The 26,125-nt window shown below is 38.6% G+C and overlaps 1 protein-coding gene across 3 annotated transcripts; it reads right to left on the bottom strand.

Annotated features, from left to right (window-relative positions):
- ATP6V1C1 (ATPase H+ transporting V1 subunit C1) lies at positions 1–24,204 on the bottom strand. Of its 3 annotated transcripts, none has more exons than XM_049818158.1 (13): positions 23,453–23,855; positions 18,588–18,770; positions 16,053–16,120; positions 14,854–14,939; positions 13,909–14,003; positions 8,217–8,308; positions 7,029–7,127; positions 5,586–5,654; positions 4,113–4,205; positions 3,933–4,026; positions 3,306–3,403; positions 2,001–2,127; positions 1–813 (listed from the first exon to the last, which is right to left on the bottom strand). In XM_049818158.1, exons 2-13 carry the CDS (start codon positions 18,717–18,719, stop codon positions 718–720), a joined length of 1,149 nt encoding a protein of 382 aa, XP_049674115.1. In that variant the 5' UTR covers positions 18,720–18,770; positions 23,453–23,855; the 3' UTR covers positions 1–717. The 3 variants fall into 3 exon arrangements, with proteins under 3 accessions (XP_049674115.1, XP_049674133.1, XP_049674124.1); XM_049818176.1 differs by lacking the exon at positions 23,453–23,855 and adding an exon at positions 23,309–23,416; XM_049818167.1 differs by lacking the exon at positions 23,453–23,855 and adding an exon at positions 24,100–24,204 and having other exon boundaries at positions 5–813.
- Between the last annotated feature and the right edge of the window lie 1,921 nt (positions 24,205–26,125).

Raw genomic sequence — 26,125 nt, 5'->3', positions numbered from 1 at the left:
ATAGGTTTGGTGGCCAAACAAAATACCTGAGCATTTTCTGCACAAAGCAAAAGAAATACCTGCATCTCTTGAAAGTATTTGTGGTGAAGTCAATTGTATTTCTGTACCACTGCATGCAGGATGCAGCATTGGTTTTAAGACTTAATACATTGCTTCAGGTTAGACATAGGTATCTACAGTTATATGTGGTACAAAAAAGTGACACATTTGCACAGGTATATTTATTTTTTCCTGTGTTTACAGTGCTTCAGTTGTAATTTTAAACCATTCAGAAAGCACAATTTCATACCAATTTTACATACTTTACATCACAGTTCAACATTAACACAATTGTATCTACTAAATCAAATGAACAAAATGGCCATGAACATTTACACTATTCTTCTGTAAACAAGTTTTTTTTTTTATAAACAATGGTAAATGGAATTAACACAGACCACCATATGAAAGAGGAATGAGCTTTTCCTTAAATAAATCACTCTGTTTATAAATACTTCAATTCTCTCAATATACATTTACAGACATAATCGATTAAAAGCAGATTACCTACACTGTTCTTGAAAAAGAAAATGTCTAGAGATGGACCACTGTGTGTTAAACTCACCTAACATAAGAAGCAAGCATATGATTAGCAGAGTGTTAAAAGTATTACGGTACTTCAACCTTACTTCTGTTTGTTTACACCAACACTGAGAAGATTGTCATGTTAGGGAACTTTTACTTGAATTCGAGCAAATTACAATCGATCTTGTAGTACACATATGGGTAGTACTCCTGCTGACTGAGGTTTAAGCCTGGAATATCCATAGTTGCCTGCAAATAAAGTTTTGAAACCAGTTATACTCTTACAATTCAGACTCCTATTCAGAAGTAGATGAAACATTCATATGTTTTAGAAGCAAATAGGCCAGGCTAGACTTCAAGCTTAAATTTTCACATTCAAGAGACTGTTTAAGCAACAAAGTTAGAACTTTGACAAGTGAGTAACAGTATTTTTCAAAATTAAATACAAGTACTTTTTCAAAATCTTAAGTAGTTTTGTATCAATAATTCACATCTGTTGCTACAGTAAACACCGCCACTAAATCGATGGAAAAGTACTGCAATTCTGTTTTACTACTTCTAAACACAGACAGTTTATGAAAAGAATGTTATAGGATGGTAAATGATCCAGGAAATTGCATGAAGTTCTGCACCTTTAATTTTCACCTTAATTCTCTCACATCCCCTTTCCCCAAAAAGGCCTGGAAATACTTTGGAAAAATATTACATGAAATATAATGTTAAGAAAGTTTTAAAATAACCTTTTTAAATTCAGATAAACTCACTGTGTGGTCTATCTTTTGTTAATCTTTAACTATGAAAAGCACTACTTTTCAATACAAAACAAGTTACTAGAATAAGCCTCTCAGCAAACCAGTTTTAAACATGAAAATGAGACCTCTACAGAGGGAAAGGATGACTCCATCTTGGCATCAATTCAGCCTCCTTCAGCAAAGAAGGGCAACTATGTTAACTTAAAAACAAAGACAGCGATGCAACAAAAAAAAAGTTTTTTCAGTATTAAGGCCACTGTTACCATAGAATGAGGACAATTTATGTATTCCTTCTGAGCTCAAAAAAGGTATGAAATGTGTTCAAGTTCCTTAAGCCTAGTTTCAGATCAAAGTTGACTTTGTTTGAATTCTTTGAGGATATGAGTATGTATGCAGTCTAAAATATCTTTCCACTGGTAATAGGAAAGAATGCAGTAAGAAGAAAACATGAGACTTTTATACCAGCCGGCTTGTCAAATGCATTGGTTGCAACTTTAAATACCATCTGCTTTGCAAAAGTGTACAACAGAAGTGGCATTTTTATAAGGAGACATTATTTTCTGTACTGTGAGAGAATGATGGAGAATATGGAGAGGTATACCTTTTTAATAAATCCAGACTGTTTTTTGTTTAAACAGATTAAACTTAATATTGAAGGGCAGTAGCAGTTACAAAAATACTTACATCAATGATAGCTGCTGCACTGCTGTCAAGGTGCTTGTACAAGTCATACAAAACCTCCCTCAGTTTCTTCATTGTTTTCTTATTAGGCTGAAGCAGCATTGCCTGGAAGTTAACTGGCAAACCGTACCTGAGGAAGTCAAGCAGAAAACAACAAAAATGTTGGAATAAGCCTTCTTATATCTTTCAAAGCAGAATCTTATTTTATTTTGAGAAAGAATCCTATTGCTGAAGAGGAAATTCTGCTCATTTTTATTTTTGCAAGAGCATTCTCTTTCTACACTTCATAAGGCATCAGTAAAGTAGAACTTCTTTCTTCAAGTTTAAAATAACAAAACAGAAGTCTAAATGCTTTTAAAGTCATTTTAAATCCTTAAGTACTTAGCACAATTCTCAAAGTTACCTGAAGTCTTAGACTAAGTTTTGAACATTTCAGTTAGTTTACTTGCAAGACTTTGCTTATGCCACTCGGTGGAGAATCTAGTCTCTACTAGGTGTATGGAAACATTTGCCAATATTCAAATCAAGCTCAGCTTTCTTCCTTGCTCAAGTTTGTCTTCAAAATAACCTAGTAGCAGCTATGAAACAGACTAGAATGCAATCTAATGTGTTTTTTTTTTCTCTCTCTCCTCTGGTTGTCTCCTTTATGATATTTATCAAAAAGGCTAAAAACAACCTTTCTGTTTTCTGACTAAGGCAGAAGTCCTTTCAACTCAAAAAAAATCCAGGTCCCTCCTTCTGCAGAACAACTACAGCTGTTCTTAAGCCAACTTAGTAACTATACTTCTGGATAGGTATGAAGAAAAAAGCAGAGAAGTTTTACAGTTAGAATATTGAACAGTTTAATTCTGAAAAGTTTAGACTACAAAATTCTTAAGAAAGGCATGTTTTAAAGAAAAAGCATACATTGCAAGATGTCAAGCTATATTACTCAAAGCCTGAATACTTTTTATTCTGAACTACTCACATTTCCCACTTAAATAGAAGATACAGCAAGCTCTTTTTACAAGCAGCTCAAAGCAAGCTAAGAATCAGCAGAAATGCCTTGCTGCAATTTACAAAGTACCTGTAATTCCTAAAGCACTGGTGGAAAGACTATACAAGGGACAAGATACACAATTATCTACCTCAAATATTCCACAACCGGCAACAAGAGCCATTGCCATCAACTATTCTTACTGTCCTATTTCTTGACTCCTGCTTCCCGGAAGAGTGGCATTCACACACTTCAGTTTGGTAAACCCAAGCTAGATGTAAATTCTTACAAAGTCTAGGAAAAAAAAGCACTATTCAGGTCTGCCTCATTACCTTAAAACAGATTCAACAAAAACTCGTAGTGCTTTCACATGAATCCATGCAATGAAAGCTTCACTGAAATTAACTTTCAGCCACCGAACCAGAGGACCCTGTGAAAGGGAAGGGGGGAAAAATAAAGTTATGTTATTCAAAATTCAGAAAAAAATTCAGCCCATTAAGCATGTTTGAGCAGATACTCAGTATCTGTACCATGATAATAAAGACAACTTAAAGGCAGAGTTCACTATAGTCATAATGGCTCAAGGGTGTTTCAATACTAAGTAAAGAGAAATTTAATGAGACTTCTGTTGTCTCTTCAGTACACCATCTCAGCTGCCGTGGGTTAACTGTATTAAGGACCATTTTAGTAATATCTGATTATTTCATTCAAATACTTGTCTGTTTTCAAACTTAATATATTATCAGCTGGAATATCAGCACTTGGTTGAACACAGTAAGGAGCATTTCTGCTACAGGAAACTCAGTGATCCCTGAGCAGACTAGTTGGGTGGCAGGCTGACTATATCATGTCATTCTTGCAATGCTTTCTCAGAATCACAAGTTCATGAAATTGTTATGTAGCAATAACAAGTCTTAGATGTCTCATGTTTCTATAATGACTAGTTTATACAGACTTACAAACTGTTTCTTCTTGTCAGTTGACAGTCTATTCATTTCTTCTTTATCCGCTTTCATCTCTTCTTCATTGTACTGGAAGTCACGGACCATAAATCTGCATTTGGAAGTGAATAAAATCAAAAGTGGCTATCTAAAGATCCTTCAAAGCATGAGAGACAACACACACAAAATAAGCCTTACTTAAATTCCCTGGCTTTATGCTTGAAGTCATCCACTGCCTTCCTGAACAAGGTGACGTTACAAAGATAACTGTCTTGATCCTCGAAGAGTACACTACACAGGAAAAAAAAGTGTCAGAATTAATAACATTCAAGTCACCACAGATCTGTTATACAGTAGATTAAGTTGTACTTTATAGCTACTAGGCAAGAACATAAATGTAGATAATCACACGGGATTACTTCCCAAATTAAACACTTTATACAGAATGTAACTGAAACTTTAGCAACTGCTCTTATTACTCCCTTTGTAAAGGATGGCAGTTTCCATTTTGTATTCAGAGACTTTACCACTCAAAACCACTTCATACATGTCTGGATATTTGTTCAAGTTAAAATTATTTTACAGAAAAAGGAACTAAAACTGGTCTAATACTGAAAAGTTTGAGCTACAGAGTCCTTAGAAATGCATGTTTTAAAGAAAGAGGAAATGGATTTAAAATAGAAAAGAACACGAATTAAAAGGACGTAGCTTGGTAAGAAAAAGTGTTTCTTAAGATGTAAAGATGACCCCTAGATTGACTATTTTATAGTTCAAGACAACACTGCTTATTGTGAGACCTCATCTTAGGAAAAAAGCTTGCAGAGATTTAGACTGTTCCGCAGCGTCATATTGTCTTCAATACAAGCATTATCCAACAGTTATCCAAGTCAACTCTTAAGCTATCCCTAGATCATGGTTTCCCAATAATTCAATAAGAATCATTAGCAGATCTCCACTAGGCTTAAGTTGATCCAGCTCAAATGTGAAGTTAGCCAGAGCAAGTTCAGATTTTATAACTGGCATAGAGCTGGTAATATCAGATCTACCTGATCAAACCCTTACTCTGTCAGTTAAAATTAACAACATAGCAATGCTTTGTGCTACATGTAAGCATGCTGAAAATAAAGTCAACAAGATTGCTTAAGTGGCTTAACAGTACTATCAAATCCTGGCCTCAAGTCTTGCCCATCACAGACAGCAGCAGCTTGGCACCGAGGACCTTTGTGAGCCCGAAAGAGACAAGTTACTTTTCTTTGCACACAAGAAAACGATGTACACTTCCAGTTCTTCATTCTTTAGCAGCTTTCAAAGAGCTTATGTCACTTGTTTCAAGTCCTCTGAGTACAGGCATAAAGCTTACAGGCTAGCAGCTAGTATTTGTTGCTAAACCCCACCATTCACTAACTGGAAGCTGAATGTGCCTAACCTGAACTAGACTGACTTTTCAATTCTTTTACTCTTCTCATGTAAGTTAATTTTATAACTTTAACCCTAGAGTTAGAGATCCTTTGACTTTTTCCTCAACTACAACATAATCAAGCTTGATCAGATATAAAGCTAGACATTTTGACAAGTTTTTGACCAATCTTTAAAATTCAAAGCGACTATAGATAAAGAACACTTATAAAATATAATACATGGAAATATGAGATGTAGCATTTAACAACTTACTTGCTGGAACGTGGTACAACCATCTCTGCTAGTGTTTCATATTGCTTAACCCAGTCATTATAATTTAACCTAGAGAATACAGAGGTTATAGTCAGACTTTCAGTACTGTAGCAAAAAAATCTTAGATTCATGGATCAATTTAAAAAAAAAAAATTAAAATGTTAAAAACATTTAATCATCACATCTTCCAACCCAGGTGTAGGTTGTCAGAAATAAACAAGACACCAGGGACAGTCCTCCTCATGCTGTTTTTAAGATTATTGCTAAATAAACTATAATGATAGCAAAAGCAACATATTTTCTCTTCAGTCTTTACAAGTTTACAAGTGTAAAATTTTTTAAATCAAAGAACTATGAAATTAGATTAGTCATCATTAAGTACAGATCTCAGGGGACCAAATGGACTTAACTGTCAAGATTTATCAGAAACTCCTTATGTAACTCTGCACTTCTGAGTTATTAATAGGAATACTTTTTCCACAATTACAAATGGGTTCCCCAGAGTCCTGCACTTTCCTGAAGGACCACTGAGAATTCTGGAAGCCCTACCTTTCTGTACTTGGTGAAGAGGCTCCACCCTTCCAAAACCAAAAACAAGTCAAAGGTAAAAGAAAAAGACAAACACACACAGTCGAGAGATGCTAACGACCTGATTTCTGCTAAAGCCACTGCAAAACTGTTTTGCCTCACCAGAGTTTTACATGTGAGAGACTACTGCTTCAAGTGATAACGAGCCTACTGGCTCTCTTTACAAGTTAGAAGCTCTGTTTGTTCCCAGCTCCAGAAAGACAGTCTAGTGCCATTTTCTCATTTTACAAGAGTCTTAAGGACATCTATATCACCACTTTCCTTGGCCAGGGGAAAAGGTGGATTTTCTGGTTTTCTGAACATTTCAGACAGAAACAACCTGTTCCCAGCAAACCTTTGACATGACATAAGCAGTGTTCCATTGGTAGAGCCTTAGATAAGGAAAAAAGCATTGTTCCGGCAATGTGAAAAAGTGCAGAGCAAAGAAGTAGAGTTCACTTTGCTCACTAAGTGGTGAAAGCCAGCATAGTCCTAACCAGGATAATTCAATCACTATGCCTTCTAATGCAAAACAAGTCATGTTTTTACTCAGTACTTATTATTTTCATAAGGACACCTTCTGCAACATGACTAGCCATGGCTAATATTAGATAACAGACGTAAGTCCAATCTCCAGTTTCTTAAAGAGATTCAGGAGCACTCAGCATTCCTCATGATGAGTTCTCGTGAACAATGGAATACAGGAACACAGGCTCATTTGCCTCTACTAAGCATCCAAAAGTGTGCATTAGTTCATCCAGGCAAACCCCAAACAAATTCAGATGTCCTTTCTCACAGTGTTATAAGGTTGTGGTATCTATTATTTGATTTAAGTTTCTTATTTTATTCTGCTCTTAGGACAAACAATAAACTTACTTCGGTACAATCACTAATAACGTGACCAAATATTCTGAATCAAGTACAAAGTCCTCTTTCTTTACAATATCGGCAAGGCTTCTGGTTAGCAAGCTTCCCCTGCAGAGAAACAAAGACAGCCAGAGTAAATACATGTTTAAGAACTGAATTAATCTAGACAACAGTTTCCAATGCTTGATAGTATAACATTTTCAAAAATGTATTTTACTTAAGTATTCACTATTAGCAGAGCAAACTAAATGTCCTTATATGCATTTTATATCTTACTAAAGTCACTTAAAGTTTTTATCAGTAGCTCCACTGCTGTGTGTCATTTCCATATTCCAAATACCTCACATACTTAAGAAGCCAAGTTCTCTTTTCAAAAGTAATTTAAAACCACAAGAACCATTAAAATCATTAATTGTAAAGTCTAGTATATGAAGCCTCAGAGTTACAACTGATCTAGTATAGACCTACATACAGAACCTCAATAAAAATTTAAAGCAGCATATTGCCTCCTATTTACAAAGACTAAGAACATACACAGATTTAATGGGGTTTAGCTAACAAATTACCACAGCTGAAGACAAAACTTAAGGCTCACTCAGAATGGCTATTATTAGTATGACCCATGGTTCTGAATCAGCTAGCAAGCTTGTACCATTAACTGTAATGGTAGGGTTAGGTCAAATTAGTCAACCATATTTGCACAGAACTACTGTACCTCAACTGTATTTCAGATAATCATCACATGTACATGACAAGACAGCACGCAGTCCTTGTTTAATTTATTATATGCATGTATGCAATAGCTGTCTCTCTGCTGGTTAATTTTGAGGGAAGAAACCCAGTAATATTGATATGCTTAAAGCACAAATTGGAGTGAAAGGAAAGAATTCCTTGTTTAGACAGACACCCAAGTAGCAGTGTTACACACCACTTTAACAGCAAGCTTCTCTCAAAAGCTCCAGCAATTTATACTATTTCTACATGGTTTTGTGTATTTCATAATTGCTTATTAATCAAGTGAGCTATTACCAGCAAGCTGGCTGGTAATAAATGTTCTTTTATGACAGCTGCTATTCAAGATTGATAAACACCTAAAAAATACATTAAGCTTACAGCCTGTACCTCTTAACAGGTTACTAAGTTGTCATGGTTAGATAACTTTCCTGTGCTACATTAGCAAAAAACAATGTGACTTACGCATTCTTTCTTTCCAAATTCTGAAGGTTCCCTTTCAGATTATTGTATGCCGAGGCTCTTGCTTTCAGATCATTGTCAATCTGGTTTACTCCCTTAAAGATAAAAAGAAAAGGAACAGTGTCTAAAGAACTAGAACACTTTTTAAATGACTTCTCAATTTCAAAACTTAGATCTGCCAACAAGAACTTAATGAAAAATGCACAAGTTAAAATGTTTATTTCTCTAGTGCTTGACAAACCTCACTCAAAACTCAGAAAACTCTAAGTTAGAATTCCTTTAAAGGAAAAATCAGCCAACACTAAAAGTTACACATGCTCTTCTGGTATCGTGCTGCATCCCAGCTGATCATTACTCCATCACCTTGAGGCTACCACTCTCCATCTCAGCTGACAGGAGAGATCATTTGAAGTTTACCTTCCTACTGTGATAAAAGTATACTTGTGAACACTGGGTAACATTTCCTCCAGCTGTTACCTCACTTCTCATTATACTTTTCCCCTCACTAGAGTTTCAGTGACAAGAATGATGGTACAGTTTTATGAGTAGCAAATAAAGAATCAAGTAACCCAAAACGCTAATGCTTTGCATCATCTACAACTTAAGAGAACACTCTGTGGCACTTGTGTTTGCCTACTGCAATTTGCACCTTTCCTTGAGATGAACAGCCTTGATCACTCAAAAACAGGAGTATCAACTAAATGCATCATCTGCCTGATTCCAAATGGCTGTTACTATTTACAGTTCTAAAAATTATCACAAGTATTTTATGTCTTCGCCCCTGCCCCCCAACAGAGCTATTTCCTATTCTGTATGTTTGCACAGGAAAATATAACAAATTATATCGCCATCTCCCTTCACAAAGTCATCTTTTATGCTGCTGTTTTACCTTGGCAGTGGCTTACAACTACAAAGAAAAATCTGTTTTATAGACTTTCTTCATTTAGTTAAAACTTATGTATTTTGGAATGACTGAAGTTGCACAGGGCCAGTTCCAGGGTAGACAGATAAACAGTATTTCAGACTTGAATCCAATTTCTTTCAGACAATAAATATATCTGTTGAGTCAATTAGAGGCAGCATTCTATGCGTAATGTCACTAGCAGCCTTCAATCATCTTTCAAACTTTCATATCAAAGTTCCAACTATTTTAATGTTTAGACTCAGACTCTCACATTCAGCTTGCCATTGCTGCTCAAGTAAGTCATCTTTCTCAAATCCATCCTCAAGGATTAATTAGAATGATTAGCAAAAATTATTCACTCCCAACTAGGTAACCTGGCAGCAAGTAGAAGAACACAAAACAAATTAAGCAATTAGTAGGTCTTAAACATCCAATCATACTCCTGTCAGTGTGTACCCTATACAAGGAAGTATTTTAATAATCAATACACTCAGTAGCAGTTGGAAAACTGAAAGAACATGGTACAGTATTGGTCTGGCATCATAATGCTGCCTACTCCCTCCTTTACTGCTTCCTCGCTATGGCATGTAGGTACAAGCATATAAAAATTCGCAGGGACAAGTATCTGAACACAGTCAAGGGACTCTCCCTTTATTTGGGCTTAGACCATTGACAAAATGTTTTGTATGCATACAACACTTCAGCTTGGGGATCCAGATATGATTTTATTTCCACAAAATTAATCTCTCTTAAAAGCAACATCACTTAGTTATATAGTGACCTTGCTTATGGTAACACATAAGTTCTCTTGTCTGTAGCAGGAAGAAGTCATTAAAAGCCAAAACATTCTGGCAGTTTCATTTGGCAACTTGTTAATGGCTTGCACCTTTACAGATACAGCAATGCTTTAGACAAAATACTCTGAAAATAAGACAATTTACTTTTTGAAACAGATGAGTAGTTAAAGTTATTTAAATTCTTTGACTGATGTAATCTTTTACAAAGTATGTGGAACATTTCAGCAGGTGTCACAAAGCACACATCTTCGTGTAAACTTTTTTATACTACAAGAAGCGGCACTAATTTTTTTTTTTTTTTTGTACAGCTAGCAGACAGCATTAGGGGAAAAATTAATCAGAAGCTATTATGCTAGTATCTTTGTGCATGTGGACTTTTTCCCAGACTGACAAACTTCCCCTCCACCTTTTCCAAGGATCAAAACTTTCAACAACAGTCTAACTATGCATTGTTTAATGACAACAAGCAAAAAACATTGATACAAAACACAGCCTTTACGAACCAGTTCTGTTCATAGTTTCCTAATTGCCAATACTCTAATTGCACTCATTTGTAAAGTCAGTAGCCTTTTAAAAGATGACTGCTTAGACAAAAGCCTCTTACTGTTGCACTGGCTGGAGTTTACTGTAGACAAGAATCAGCTTTGCTTCCTGTTAAAATGTTAGAGAAGGCAGAACTGCAAACAATGTCACAGTAGAGCTCTTGAAAATATATTTGTGTAAAACTGCCAAATGAAGTGATAATACAAACTTTCTTTTGGTAGTAGAATTGGTGGATAACTTACAAATGCCATTGCAAAATGAGGCAGACTTGTGATACTGCTAAAGAAAGTATCAACCTAACATAGCTGGCCTATTTCTACACACAGAAAAACACAGATATTTAAAGCCCTTACATAGTCATTGGCAATACATGAGTGTCATCTTATAACTATACAATTGAACTGTTGTACTTCAGTAGATAGCTGAGTTGCTGAAAATGTTGGACTAGGGCTCTAAGGCTATTTGAGGTTGTCTCCTTGCATAACAGTCTTACAACTGTAATTTCAAATATAAAGAATGACTAGATTAAGTGACAGCTCTCACATGGCACAGGTACCATCTTCGAAGTCTTCAGTATTGACACTGGGGTTCACAATACTTCTGAAAGTTAAAAGCTGAAAAAACTTGATGGATAGTTTCAGTAGATTTCCTTCTGTTTTAAATGTTTCCAACACTGCTACTCTGACAAACTCCCCACTGCAGTTGCCATTACTCTCATTTTGGCAGACATCAGAATCTGCTACTATAGTGAGTGAGGAGGATATAAAACCATACAGGAAAAGTATTATCTCATGATTTGACAAGCTTTTCAAGTTAACGTCAACATGTCAAGAGGCTTCACAGATTTTAATTAATGCAGCTCTATCAATTTTCCTATACCTTTATGTTAATCACATGACAAAGTGAAGATTTTAACTGTCAGGACTCTTTGCCTGGGGACAAAACTGCTTCAAGTCCTGTGACATTATCTCTTAGGTGTCACTTCTACAAGAACCTAAGTCAGTTTCAGTCATCCTTCTTTTCTCCACTTTATGGACACATATCTGGGGCTCACAGCTGAAAACATTTTGTAAACTATTTGAAATTAGATTTATTACATAGGTGTCCCTGAAGCTGTCCCTATAGAAGACAGGTACAGCTAAACATGCAAAGAAATGGAAACCCTCAACAGGATGATTCAGGCTGAACTCCAGCAGACCTGTTTCTCTGCATTTAGTATCCAGCCTAACAACTCAGTGAGGTCCCTAAATTAGATGAAGAATGCAATCCAGTTATTTAAAGTCCAGGTTTTGGACTACAACTTTGCTGCAAGCAGATGATTTAGCTAGCAACCTCCAGGACACAGCATAACATGCACTGAATCCTTGATAATATTTCAATAAAGGGCATATCCCTTCATGTTCTTTGTTACTTTTTCAACGAACTTAATTGCCACAAAAATAAGTTCTATACTATGGCAACAGGCAAGTTCCAAATATGAGACAAAACACAGCTGAAGACTTTTTTTCCCCTTTTTAATTCAGTAACTTTCACTCCTATTCTAAGGCCAAACCAAAGGAAAGGAACTTTTTCATGAACCTCTGTCGTGGTTTAACCCCAGCCAGCAACTAAGCACCACGCAGCCACTCACTCACTCCCCCCCATCCAGTGGGATAGGGGAGAAAATTGGGAAAAAGAAGTAAAAACTCATGGGTTGAGATAAGAACAGTTTAATAGAACAGAAAAGAAGAAACTAATAATGATAATGATAACACTAATAAAATGACAACAGTAGTAATAAAAGGATTGGAATGTACAAATGATGTGCAGGGCAATTGCTCACCACACGCCGACCGACACCCAGCCAGTCCCCAAGCAGCGATTCTCTGCCCCCACCTCCCAGTTCCTAAACTAGGTGGGACGTCCCATGGTATGGAATACACCGTTGGCCAGTTTGGGTCAGGTGCCCTGGTTGTGTCCTCTCCCAACTTCTTGTGCCCTGGCTGGGCATGAGAAGCTGAAAAATCCTTGACTATAGTCTAAACAATACTGAGCAACAACTGAAGACATCAGTGTGTTATCAACATTCTTCGCATACTGAACTCAAAACATAGCACTGTACCAGCTACTAGGAAGACAATTAACTCTATCCCAGCTGAAACCAGGACAACCTCCTTTTAAGACTTGTAGAAATCACTTCTCCCTGTCTTATGTTCTCTCTATCCCCCTTTCCCCACCAAGTTCCTCTTCTCCCAACTTAAACTTCATGCCTATACCTGCCAAGTAGCTGCGGTAAACAGCTGAACGCTTCATTCTGATACCTTCTTCTGAAGAAGCAAAAGCTTATGTACTTTAGTGTCAGATATTAAGATTATTATTTTATATCTGTGGGAAGTTTTTAACGTGCAAATCTTAAGAGTCATAAGACAGTCAGTCTTCCTCCAACAAAACTCCACACTGCAGATGTTTTCTAGGAATATTTGCTAACTGTAATTTGTGGAGTAAATTCAAGATGCAGCGATAGCCCCAAAGAAAATATCAAAATGAAAGCGTTAGTTGCATTCTCAGTCAGCTATGTATCATATATTAAGATTTTGTATTCTGCAAAAATTTTAAAGTAATAGTTTCAGGAAAGAAACTAATATCTAAAGAATCTGCAGTTACAGCAAAGCGTGAGTCTTCCAGCACTTACCCCCTCCCCACTCCGATTATAGTTCCCACATATGCATCACCAAAGACTATCTCTATAGGTACCCAGAGCAGTTGCTTCTTTTTTCCAGGTTCTGTATTTTATTGACACAGATAATTCCAAGAGCCAGTTTGCAGATTACAGAAAACAGAAAAGAAAAAAGACTGAAAAAGCTGGGAAAATATTATGGCAAAAGTAGCTTACAGAGAACTCTCACTGTTTGAATACAGTAAGTCATTGCTGAGGACCCTATCTATGCTCACAGCAAGTACAAACCAAATGAAATCCCCAAAGTGCGAAAAACTTTACCAAGGTAAAGGTGGGGGAACACCCATGACAACACTCAAATGAGCTTTCCTTACATCTAACACTGAGGGCTTATTCTTCCCCTCACAATTGAGTGCCATAGCTTTCAGAAGGTATGTAAGTTCCCTGGTTCACTGCTAATGGCCCACAAAGTTTGAGAACATCAGACAAATGGCATGCCAGTACAGCAAAATTTAAATGTAACATCATTTGCTAGCTATTTTTGTTAAGTCAGTGATCTTTGGAAACAAAAATCAGCAAAGACAGCATGGTGGCATTCAGGGAGCACTCTCCAAATCCTATTCCCATCCTAATATTCTTTGGTTACTAACACACAGATGCTGCTACCAGGTTCACTACCGCTGTTATCAAAATTACATGAAGCTAACAAAAACAGACAAATAGCTTTGAGTACCAAGTTTTGTGCATAAATATGTCAAGTTCAAGTAGGAAAGTTTATAAAACAAATTACCTTACCTTTGCAATAATTTCTGAAATATTCTTCAAGGATTGCTTGATTGGGTATTTGGCCATATCCCACTGGAACCTTGTTATATAGGTGACCAAGTCAACTAAAATTTTAAAGAACTTTATTAAGACAAACAATAAAAAGACTGATGTATTATATTCCATGTAGGATTGATGTAATAGAAGAGTACTGTAACAAACTGTTTGTGGACCTTCACATGTGTGGACCCTGTTGCTTAATAAATCTGAAAATAAACAATCAAGTTGTAAGTTATCCCTGACCTCTGCCTTCAGATACTGGTTTCTCCACCTCTGTAGATCCTAAATGATATTTACTACTAAGTCAATTATGGCTGGAGAAGTACAGACAAGACCAACTATTTTTTGCTTTGTGTGAAAAATGGGTGGAAGAAGTGAGGGTTATTATAGAAAAAAAAAACAGGCAAAGATTATGTGGCTCACCTGAAGCAACTGTTTTGTTGTTTGAAAACAAGATTTAGAGACCAGCGCAACTCTTAACTATAATAAAATGGACAAATATTTCCATGACACAACTCATTTTATAAAGACATTCTATCATAATTCAGGAACAACAGAGTATTCCAGCACAGCTTACATAAAATCATACCTATTCAGATGACAGACTAATACAAAGAATGTTTACAGTAATCAGTAACAGTAATTTTTATGTTCCACCAGAGACCAGTGATGACAAAATACAGCCCTAAAGGATCAAAAGGCTTCTATAAGTGAGTATTCAACACGTAAATCTAATTTCTTACCATTCTGGATCCTATAATTTGTTTCAGGGCAAGTGACTCACAGAAAAAAGTACTTCCACATCTAAACTAGGCTTTCAGAATGTCATATAGAGAAGCAGCATTCAGTATGTTCCAGGATCATTGCCTTCCCTCCTACACTTTTAGTATGCACATATCATCATTAACACTTTACCTCCATTAGCCAGAAGATTTTCCTGAACTTTATCTTTACTGTCTTCTAGAACATCAGCCATATACTGGGCCACTTTCTTTACAACACTGAAAAATGAAAGATAAAGATATGAAAAAGATAATTAAAAAACCCTGCCATTTTGAGAAATACCATTTATGAAAGCAATCTGAAACTGCCCGAGATTGGATCAAAAAAGGAAGAGCTGATTGCTTTATTTACAAGCTTTTCCAACTTCTAAAATACATGCCAGAACTTTATTTAAATCCTTCTCTGGCATTGCTACTCATCAGTTCTCAATAAAATGAGGCTACTTCCCTCGGCTCCAGGTAACAGGGGTTCACTTCAGGCATAATCTCACTATATTCCAATCTTTTTTTGAAGTCTGTGGTACTTTCAAAATCCTAACCCCTTTCTAAAAATAGATAGTGAGGTAGAAATCATCAATAATCCAAATTAAACACAAGGCAACCATGACAATGAAACACCAAAGATAACCAAAGAACTATGGAGAAACCCCAGCCCTAAGCCCACATGAGATCTGACACTCAGGACCTGCCTTCCTCATTAGAAAAGTTACATTTAATATTACTCACATGTGCTGTGCCAAATAGTTTCCTTTTCTATTTAAAAACAACTACTTAACACTTCTCTCCTTGAAACAGAAGATGGCTCCACAAGTTCTGGTTATATGAAATTTTGTTACATTTGCTTAAAATCACCTTCAAAGGAACATTAGTTTCTTCAAAATGAATAGGTTTTGCATTTTGATATTAATGCTGTTTAATCATCTCTGTGGATTAGGAAACAATGTGGTTACCTTCTCAAAGTCTGTAAATAGTACTCTAACTTGCTAAAAGAACAGTTTTTACTCCATTTCGTCTTCACTTCTACAGCTGTCAGGCTCAATTCTTAACAGTTCTCCAGGACCCGGCAGCACACAGCACTACTATAGGGAGAACCATCCTTCATCAACACGTAATGTCCCTCTATTCCACAAGAAGTTCAGATATTTTTTTTTTCCAAGTACAGATACCAGGAAAACCAGCAGCTTAGCTTTCTGAAATCTTAGATTGCTGACTGCCTGCAGAGGACCACTATGAAACAAAAAAAGCTGGAAATAACCTGTGTATTACTAGGACTCAGCAAACCATCACGCCATTATTCTAATATTTTGCATGCTAGTAAAAATAAACTGTTACCCCTCCACAAATGCATCCAGTTTAGCCAGCTCATCTGACAAACCAACCAAAACATCCAGTGTGCCAACCTAGAATGAAAGATCGAAATGCATTAGCAATAGTATATAAACATAGAAAGATAAAACCAAGTTACAATAAAAGCTGAATCTCCTGAACAGGTACCTTTGCACAAAAACATAAAATACTGCACTCTAAGATTTCAGACTTGCTGATATAACAAAGTCACCCTGTGTTTCATTTGCTCAATACACCCCTAAAGCACTACTGTATCAGATCCAACTCACTCCAGTTGGGTGCAGTTTCAGTCCTGCACGCCAGCAATCTTAAAACACGTTAAAACAAATTTTACATTATGAATTGGCTGCATTTCCCACAAGTCGCTTGCTTCAGCATTTGATTTACTACTTTAGATCAAATCTGAAATTTCTGTAATCAGGCATCTCAGTGCTGGAGGCGACTAGAACATGAAAACTTTGAAGATACAAGAGTACTGCAGCAGCCAGACCAGCAAGAGTCTGGACTTTTTGCATCTGGAGTAATGTAACATCTAGCTTGTCTACAAGCTTTCACTCTTTCTTCCCTAATTTCATGCAATAACCTAGAACAATACATATACCTTTCTGGGACCAGGATGACACCATTTTAGACTCTATACAATTCAAACATGAAAATTGCAGCACAGTAAAACACTCTGTTTAGCTCTTTCATAAACAAGTCTCAAATGGGTCTAAGACATCAAAAAGGGTAAAAACAGTATAGCTACACTAAAGTTAAACAGCCAAAGGGTGATTATTTTTAAATAGGTCATATGATATCAGTGTTTCTTTGGTTCTCCCCAAGTACTTACATATTTGTTCATTCTGTTCAATGAAAGTAGGAGATACCTCCAAAAAGACAACTCCTCTTATCTTTAATATTTTAGCTACTAGTTCATATTTCTTGCTGAAATATTATTAGGCATAAGTTAATCTTCTTACTAGTCAAGATGCTATTAACATTACTTTTAGTCTAGCATCTTTGTTCTATATATTTGACCACTCAACTTCACGTGATTCCTGTTCTCTTTAGCCTTGAAGCAGAAAGGAGCGCCAATTACTTAAGTAACATCACAATCAAATTGCTTTCCATGCCCCACCTTCTTCTGAGCTACATGCAGAATAAGGAAGCTAACATTTTGATTAGTCACTTACAAGCCACAGGACAAATAAGTCTTTAAACAATAAGGCTGCTGTTCAATGAAGACTAAATCACTGTTTCAATGAGTTTTAACTAAAGATCTTACTCCTTGAACAGTTTTACCAGGTCCACAGAAGCCAGACTATTTCCGATTGTATATAAAGTATACACAGCTTCTGTCCCTTTTAGGAAGCAGAGCAGAAACAAAAACAATCATTTATAACCCTAATGGGCCACAGCAGTTTTCAGTGATAACTTTTCTAAATGCTGTATGCACCCTACAGTTTGAAAGGCATCCTCACGTCCAAGGATCTCCTGTGTAGCCCCTCTTCTTACCTCTACTAGTGTATCTCTTGAAATAACTCAGGACAGTCTAAATGTGAATATAAGTTATGGCAGCTGGAAGATCCTCTTAAAAGACACACTAAAGCACTTTGTGCCCTGGGCCCATTTCTTAGCAGAGACAGGAACAAGGCATCACGCCACGTGAACTTGATCTATTCTGTAGACAGAGATTGGTGGCATTTTTTCCTCTTCATTTTGAGATGCTTTGATGAGCTTTCACTCAGTTAAATTCAGCTCACCGTTCTTGTTTAAGAAACATTTGTGTGTCAGGATAGACCTTTTCCTAATGAATACACTGGCTCATAACTTCTCCATATCCTGATAATTGTATTTAACCAAAAGAAACTGCTTTCAGGTTTTGTTTCTCTTTGCTTCTCACTGTCACAGTTCAAACAGTTTTCTTCCCATTTTCTATAACACACATTAGCAGGCCACACTGGAACGCTCAGCCAGAGACAACCACTACTCTAACAGAAGAATATTACTTCTGGACAAAGAAAAGGCAGCAGCTGTTTGATCATGCCTGTATTTTAACTTGAGCCTTTTCACTGCATCTCAGCCAGAAAAGTAGAAGCAGACAATTCAGAAGTAAAAAAAAAACAAAACAAAACAAAAAACCAAAATGAAACACAACAGAAAGCCATCAAAGGAAACCGTTATCATCTGAATACTCAGATCACAAGTCTCCATTTTTGTTCTAATTTTCTTCTCCAGCTAACTGCTAGCAGTATGAGGTCAAGAATACCATCTCTGGAAAAACTGCTGTATTAGCTGAAAGAACACAGCTTGCTGAATCTTTATAACTTACAGAGTGAAGAATTTTTAACTTAGAATTTCAGAAAGAAGATAATTGTTGTCTAAATTATTTTTAGATCCACACATAATCATCAAAAGAAGTCAGCTGTTCTCTCTACAGTGTCTGCAAGTATTCCCCATCTACAGTTTTAGTCTAAAGAAACAAAGACAATGAAACCCAAACATACTTCTAAAGAAGACAAAATGGGGCTTACATACCTTCAAATCTGGAATATTGAACTTTGAATTAGTAGAAAGATTGTTATTTTTTGTAGTTGCTGCATGTAGTTTCTCCCATGTCTGTTGGCAGGTTTTTTCCCCAGGAGCAGAAATCAGCCAAAACTCGGTCATTTTTGTGTCTTTATCTTGACGCTTTCTGCTTCTGAATACAGAGGCAAGATGCTAGTAGAAGGGAAGCAAGGCAGGGCAGGGGGAGAAAGAAAGAATATCTGCCATTAGTTCAGGATTCAAAGCTTTGCCTGAAGAAAAACATCTCATTCTGTGTTACTAAAGTGCAGTTTCAGCCACCACAAGAGATTTTACCAAGAGCATCACGTGGTTCCAAATTCATTTTTTCCTATCTTCCAAATCACATTTGCACAGTTGGGAAGTCTTTTTCAACTGCCCATCCTGCAAGTTAAAGTGTGCTGAGTTTGCAACATTAGCATCTTTCAACCGCAATTCCACAAAAGATTATAAGCAAACAATCTAACTGAAAATAAATCCAATAAAACAGGACCCAAATAATATTTTCACAGCTGTATATATTTTCCAGCATCTGTACAACAGAAAGCATTTTCTGAACACATAAGAGGAAAAAAAAAAAGCCACAAATTTCAACTCTGACGTTACAGCTTTTCCAATCACTTTTCAGATTAGGACAGTGTTTTAAAGCAAGTAAATGGCTAAAAAATATTTGAATGTGATAAGCTTTAGTTTATTCTTTCATTCAAAGAAGATTCTCCTGGCAGCTAAAAATTTCAGCGAAAAGGAGAACACTTTCTAGTCTTACTATCTCTGTTGTCACTGCAGACCTTCAATAATGTTACGCATACTGGCATTAGTCAAGAGAGTATTGGTACTAAATACAAATTATGTTGAGCTACTCTGCAAACAAGCTCAAGTATTTAAGAGTATATATGTTCTTTTGTCACTAAGAAATAGAACAAGCTGGTTGAGAGGTACTGGATGTTTTTAACAAGGGAGTGAAGAACAAAAATCAAAGCATACCTTGACAGAGTCTAAATGTCAAATTTTGATATTTGCAATGTCTTCTGTAGCAGCTTTGAAAGAGCAGAGACTAACCTACATTTTACAATGAGCACAGACTAGAGCACTCAATTTTTTTTGAGCAAGAGAATCAAATATTTTATTTGTAAGAATTAATACACAGTAGCAAACTTCGCCCAAAATAACACACATAGGTCCTTCATCTGTGTAATCATTCTAAGGTCAACAAGTTATCAAGGGTGTTGCAGTTGAAAATGAACTAAAGAAAGGCCTGTGAGCTGATTTTTTTGTTCAGCTACTCAGGAAGCCTAAAGCTGAAGAAAGTTTACCAACCGTTAAATTAATATAATGAAGCACGTCTTGTCACTGGCATAACAGCCATCCTCCTTCAGTTAAGGGGCTTTTTTTCTAACAAGAGATGATGACATCCAGTTATCGAGGCTCCTGATACCCCACACTCCATGCTGTCTGACACTGCATAACCAGGTAGTAGCACAGCAGTGCTAGAATGCTAAATACAGACAATGCCAAGGCAGGTACAGGAATTTGAGAAATCAGAATATTTACAAGACCAGACACGTGTCCCACCCCGCACAAGCTTGTTCAGCCTGACCCAGCCCAGTTCTGGGCACTCTCCTGTGCTGGGGCCACACACCTGCCCAGCTGGTTCTATTCAACAGCAGAAAGTCGAGAGAACAGGTAACTTTTAGGTCCTCCTCACTGGCACTACTCTCTCTTCTCTCCTAACAATTTGCCAAAGCAGGCTGGAAGAAGGGATAAGGGGTTCTTTGCTTCTGGAAATAGTCTGGGTGAGAAAAGGGGTCCTATCTCTGAGAAGGACGGGTGAAAAGAAGACTGGGTCTACTTCCTTCCCCGTGCTGTGGCCTTGACTGTTGGGGGAAAGTCCACGAGAGCAGCATCAGAGAGTGGGTGACACCCATGCCAACAGCCCCTCAGGCACCACCGGCCCCTCGTGCTCCAAAGTGCATACTGTTAACATTCCTTGGTCATACCATACTGATGATTTTGGTATCAGGAGGTACCATGAAAAATTAAAGCAACATCAGTCATCACCATGTTACACAGCTTCTTTGTTTAGGGAAGCACCGACTGGATTATCTCACATAACAGGCCTCCACGGGACGTCTATTAATTATCAACAGTTTGGAATGAAACAAAATTTCCCCTTATTCAGACTACTTCAATGCATCATCTTAACACATGACAAACTCTGTGAATCCATTGCACATAATGTTTTCCTACCCTTCACTAAACTCTGGCCCTATAAAAGACTCAGCCAAGTTTACTGTAAACTTCACTCATGCAGGGAGCCACTACAGCTGACACGCACAAAGTACTTAAGCTTTAAATTGGTTTTTGTTTGGATTTGACTAGGCTAGGACTAGAAGAGGCTTTGGTATAAATGTTGGATAAACAAACTAGTTTAGGAGGTAGTGGCAGAAGCCTGCAAATACCCAAATAAAAGACAGAAGACATAGAAATCCAGAATCAGATTCAGTAAGACAGATGGAACATTGCATTCTCATGCTGTCCACTAAAACATAAATAGCCCCTAAAGAATATGTATAAAGTTTCCAGAGATTATATCACCTAAGGAAACAGTTACATGTTTAAAATTACACAGTCTCATTCCCTGTATTACAGATTAGGAAAATCAGCTCACCATTAAAAATCTAAACATCTTTTCCCAGGAAAAAAAAAAAAAAATCTTTAACAGACACATTGCAAAGAGTAATTGCTTTCAATAAGTAGAGTTTTCCAATCTTTTAAAGTTAGTTTTCAAAGACCAAATGTTCAGACTTCATATCATGACTTCAAGTCTATCATAAACAGGCCTGAAGTTACAAACACCTGACAGAGTTGCAGCTTTTCATGCTTAAAACCCAATGAACTAGAGTACTTCATGATTCCTTAATATCAGAGGCAAAAAATGGATTGTTCAACTGAATAACCAGGGTCTTTTTCTACTGCTCAAATTGAAGAGGCACAGGTGGAACAGCTGTAGCTCCCAGGAATCATTAAACTAGCAGACCTCTCTTCTCTTCCTCCCTCACCCTTTTTGCCTGTGTGGTTGGTTTTCCTGAAGCTCTGTTTCATTGCTAATAGCCATGGGAAGTAACACGATTCCCTATTTCATGCACCCACTCAATAGAGATATTGTCAAACACATACAAGGAAAAAAGCCTGGTAGAAGAGTTTTAAGTGTTCGTATGTTTGTTTTACGTGAGGGAGGATGGAGTTTGAAATCAGAACTATGGGGAATAACAAACAAGAAGTGAAGAAAGGAGAAGTGCTACAGAATGGTAAGAAAAACAAAAAAATGCTAGTGAGACAAAAATTACATACTGACCCACTGTAAAATGAAAGCCATGAAATTTAAAAGAGAAGGACCACAGAATAAAGCAGGAGATACTAAGCGTTCAAATAAAATCCAGAATAAGCAATAAGAATGGACAAGTGAACTGTTGTTTACACTGTGTAACTCGCTGACCAGCACTTTTTTGCAATGGACTGTTGAGTAGAATTTGTCATAGCATAGTTTCATTTAATCAGTCAGCTATTTTTGTTATTTCAATTTTCTGATGTATGTTTTTAAGAGAAGAAATATTCATAAATGGATATCTGCATACATAAATGGAATTGTCTACAACACGTAGATCTATCAATTTAAAAACATTCAATACTATAGCACAAGTACAGTTAATCAAGCTAACGCTTTCAAGGTGGTGTTTTTTTCCTGAACATTGTCCATGCAGTACCCTACCACACTATGATATTAAGTGAGTAGAAATTATGATCCTAGTTCTACTGAATGCAGGTAAAGCCACCTGTCAAGGAGTGAAACTGCTTCTGAGATGCCATTGTAAGCATTTTCTGGCCAACTTCAGCAAAAACTGTTTGCTATACAACTGTATGAAGAAAAAAAAAAGTGTGGAAAATGAAAAACAAAGTTCATACAAGAATCTCTCTATAGACCATGCTGAACCAAAGTTCAGGACTTCCAGGAACAGGTTCTGGAAATCCAACTTTACATACAGCACTGAGCTAGCTACCTTGATACTTATGATTCCACAAGTCATGACATCACTATTTTAATAGTGAATGACCAAACCATCTGTTATCTCCAAAAAAACCCAAAACCTGAACCTTGCAAGACCAGCAGTCCTTTGACCCATCTTTATCTTGTTCACTACTCAGGAAGAACGCAAGTTCTCATTTATAAGGGCTTAATACTAGAAATCCATTAGAACGCGTTCTTCTCATCTTAGATTCAACAACTGGGCAGCATCCCAGTGTTTCCCTCGACACTTTCTCATAAGCATACCCGCAACATAACTCTGAAGTGTAGTAGTCTTCCCTGTGCTGTTACAAAGAGATTTAAGTAACACAAACATGTTGCTAAGATGTTCTGCTAGTCGAATGAGCACAACTCATCTACAAAATGCTTGAAATATTTCATCCCTTGAAGCTTTCCCTTCGAACAGCTAGTTTTGAACCCTAACTGCTCTAATGCCTGAAATAAACTGGATACATTATTTGAAATGTATTTTGCATTACTACCTGTAATTTATACTGCTTAATTTCTATGTTATTAGGAAAAATGGATTTCCAAAGAAAAATCCTTCACGCAGTATACCATACTATAATCTAAGCGATGAAACCGCTAAACGGCTGCTTCAGTGCTGTACCTGGAAAAACAGAGCGTGATGTCAAAACAGAACCTCAGCTAAGACATTTTGCACTGCATTTTTCAAAAACAGCAAGGCTAAGGGGGAGGAGACAGTTGTTTCTTCTTTCCTGTTTCGCTCAGCAGGAAGGCTCGATTTACTAACGTGACTCAGAAGTCTCCCGAAATCCAGCACAAAGTCCCCAAGACGTCGTTTCTTCAAGCTCGCTCTCAGAAACCGCTTCTGACGCTCGGCGTTTGGCCCTCGCTGCCTCCACGTTTCACAGGCAGAAGCGGCCACAACGAGGAAGCCAGAGCTACGCCCGGGAAGATTTCACAACGGGGAGCTCGCATGCCCCGTGCAGGGGCGACCTGGGGCTGGCTGGCTAGCTGGCACACCGGGCGGGGGGAGCTGGCTTTGCTCTCCCCAGAGCCGCTGATCTGGATCACGGGGATTAGAGGACCGTCCCGGTAACCCGGGCAGGCACCAGCTGCCCCGGCAGCCACCGGCGCCGCCTCCCGGGACGGCGCTTTCCCTCCACCCTCCTCCGCTAGACAAAATCTCCACAGCGGCCACCGAGCCCCCCGCCCGAGCCCCGGAGAGACGCGGCGGCGGGCGGGCCCCCGCGGTACCGGCGGGCCCGGCCGACGCTGCCCTTCACGCCAGGCCCAGCGCGGCCCGCCGCCGGGGGAGGCCGGAGCGCTCCGCTAGCCGCTCGGGGCGCGTCGCGTCACGGCCCAGGCCCTCCTCCTTCCCCCGCTCCGCTCCGCGGCCCGGGCCCGGGCCCCGCCGCGGCTCCCGCCGTCGTTTACCCGTCACTGCTCCATCCCCCGCCGGCAGCCGCAGCCGCGCGCCGCCCGCACAACCGCCAGCGGGTCACGTGAGGCACGCGGTCAGCTGACGCCGCCGCAGCGCCGGTCACGAGGCGGCGGAGCGGCGGGGCGGGGGAAGGAGGTGTGACGCAGCGGCGCAGTGACTGGCCCGTCCTCTCGGGGCGCTCGCTGCGGTGGGGTCGCAGGTTCGAGACCCGGCTCCGGCCGGGCCCGTCGCCGTCATCGTTTCACTCTTCCCCGCGCCACAGCTAGGGCTCGCCCGCGGCATCGCCGCCGCCACGGGCACCGCCAGCCTCCTCGGGACGCCGAACCGAGCTTCCTGCGGCCGCCACGGGCGCCTCTGGTCCCGGCGGGCTCCAGCGGGCACCAGCTGCCTCAGGGCCTGGTCAGCAATGGCTGCCTCAGGGCGCGAGGGGCTCCGGCCATGTCTGATAAATCAGGGCTTGATTAGGGAATTTGTGGGAAAACCACATACGAATCACAGCGGCCTCGTTCACCACGAGGGTGCAGATGGTGTTAAGAAGGCTTTATACGATTTTGCCATTAGGGCAGAGGACAGTCGGGGTTAAAAACATGCGCGTGTGTGCGTGCGCGCATGTTTGTTCTCGCTGCAGTCAGCTAATTTTCCTCAGATTGGCTCTTGGAAAACGCAGTCTTGGAAAAGGCAATGGTAGTTCAGTGATCAAAACTATCAGTAAATGTGTCCTTAAATGCTTTGCTGCTATTGATCTGCAGTGAAGGACTTGGGCAAGAAGACGATATGCGGGCAGGTGAAGGGTGGGGAAAGACGGCCTTGGAAAGAAACTGTTGCAGTTTTATTTTGGCACCAAACCCCATTTTTCTTACCTCGCACAGTAACTGCTAAGTGAAAAACAGTAGGCTGTAAATTGCTGTATTACTAGCAAAGTCAATTCCTTTTATTGTGTGAAACTGCTTATCATCTTAATTCACAATACTGTCTGGAGAAAGCAGGAACTATATACAAAAAGCAAACTACTTTGGTTTGCTGGTTTTGGTGAACCAAATGATTTGTTCCTATTTTTCTTCTTTTTTTCAAGTAGGCAGGAGTTGGGGCCACCCTATAGCTGTTCCCTATAGCTGTGGGTGGCAAGTGGGGAACTGCAGCATAGAGGAGGCACAAATGTGATCGCAGAGACCAAAAATGTGACTTCACATGGTTCCAGCCCAGCAAAGGATGTGGCTGCATGTCTCTGGGAGCAACTCCAGGCCTCTAGTCCAGGGGTGTTCTCCCCTGTAAGTATTTATAGATCTAGCAGCTCCAAACTCTGCTTAGTCAAGTTCGAAGTGTGAATGTTGTTAAAGAACCCCTAATGTGGCATGTCAGTCTTCCTTCAGCCATTTATGTTGTTCTTCAACCACCAGAGGCTTCTGAAAATGTTCCCATTACTGAACTGCCCACAGCCATTTATAATGCTCTTGACATGTTCCTTCTGGTACAATTTTGTTAGAGAGACGTTTCTCATATCAGTATAAAAACATACTCTAAAATAACTTAGTAAAACAGAAACTTGTCTACCTTAAGTGTGGGCAAACTTATTTTTAAATACCTGCATTACAAATTCCAGCAATAATCATTTCTTAATAGCTGAATTATTAACATTCAGTCAGTTTTCAGTGGAAATTCGTATAAAACTTCACAACAGACACATTTTCTCATTATTATTGCAAGCCATTTCCTCAAAATACGGCAATTTATGCCATATGCCAACACTAACTAGCAAATGCAAGTCATTATCTATGTTATTTTTGGAACAAGATAAGGGGTTTTTTAAGTGATCCATAGCTCCAAGCTGTCAGACGGAAACTTGGCATTAACCTCTATAAATAAACAGAGTAGTTAGTAAATGATACTATAAAATCAGTGCTTAACAGAAGAATAGCAAGCATTTCTAACCTGCACGATGACAACATGCTTGTAAAACCGCAGGAGGGGATTCTGAAAACAAGGACCTATGATATGCCACTTAAAGGCCACTGCCTAATG

This window comes from Accipiter gentilis, chromosome 2, assembly GCF_929443795.1.
Source record: "Accipiter gentilis chromosome 2, bAccGen1.1, whole genome shotgun sequence".
Taxonomy (NCBI): Eukaryota; Metazoa; Chordata; class Aves; order Accipitriformes; family Accipitridae; genus Astur; species Astur gentilis.
This window is presented reverse-complemented; position numbering and strand designations above follow the sequence as displayed.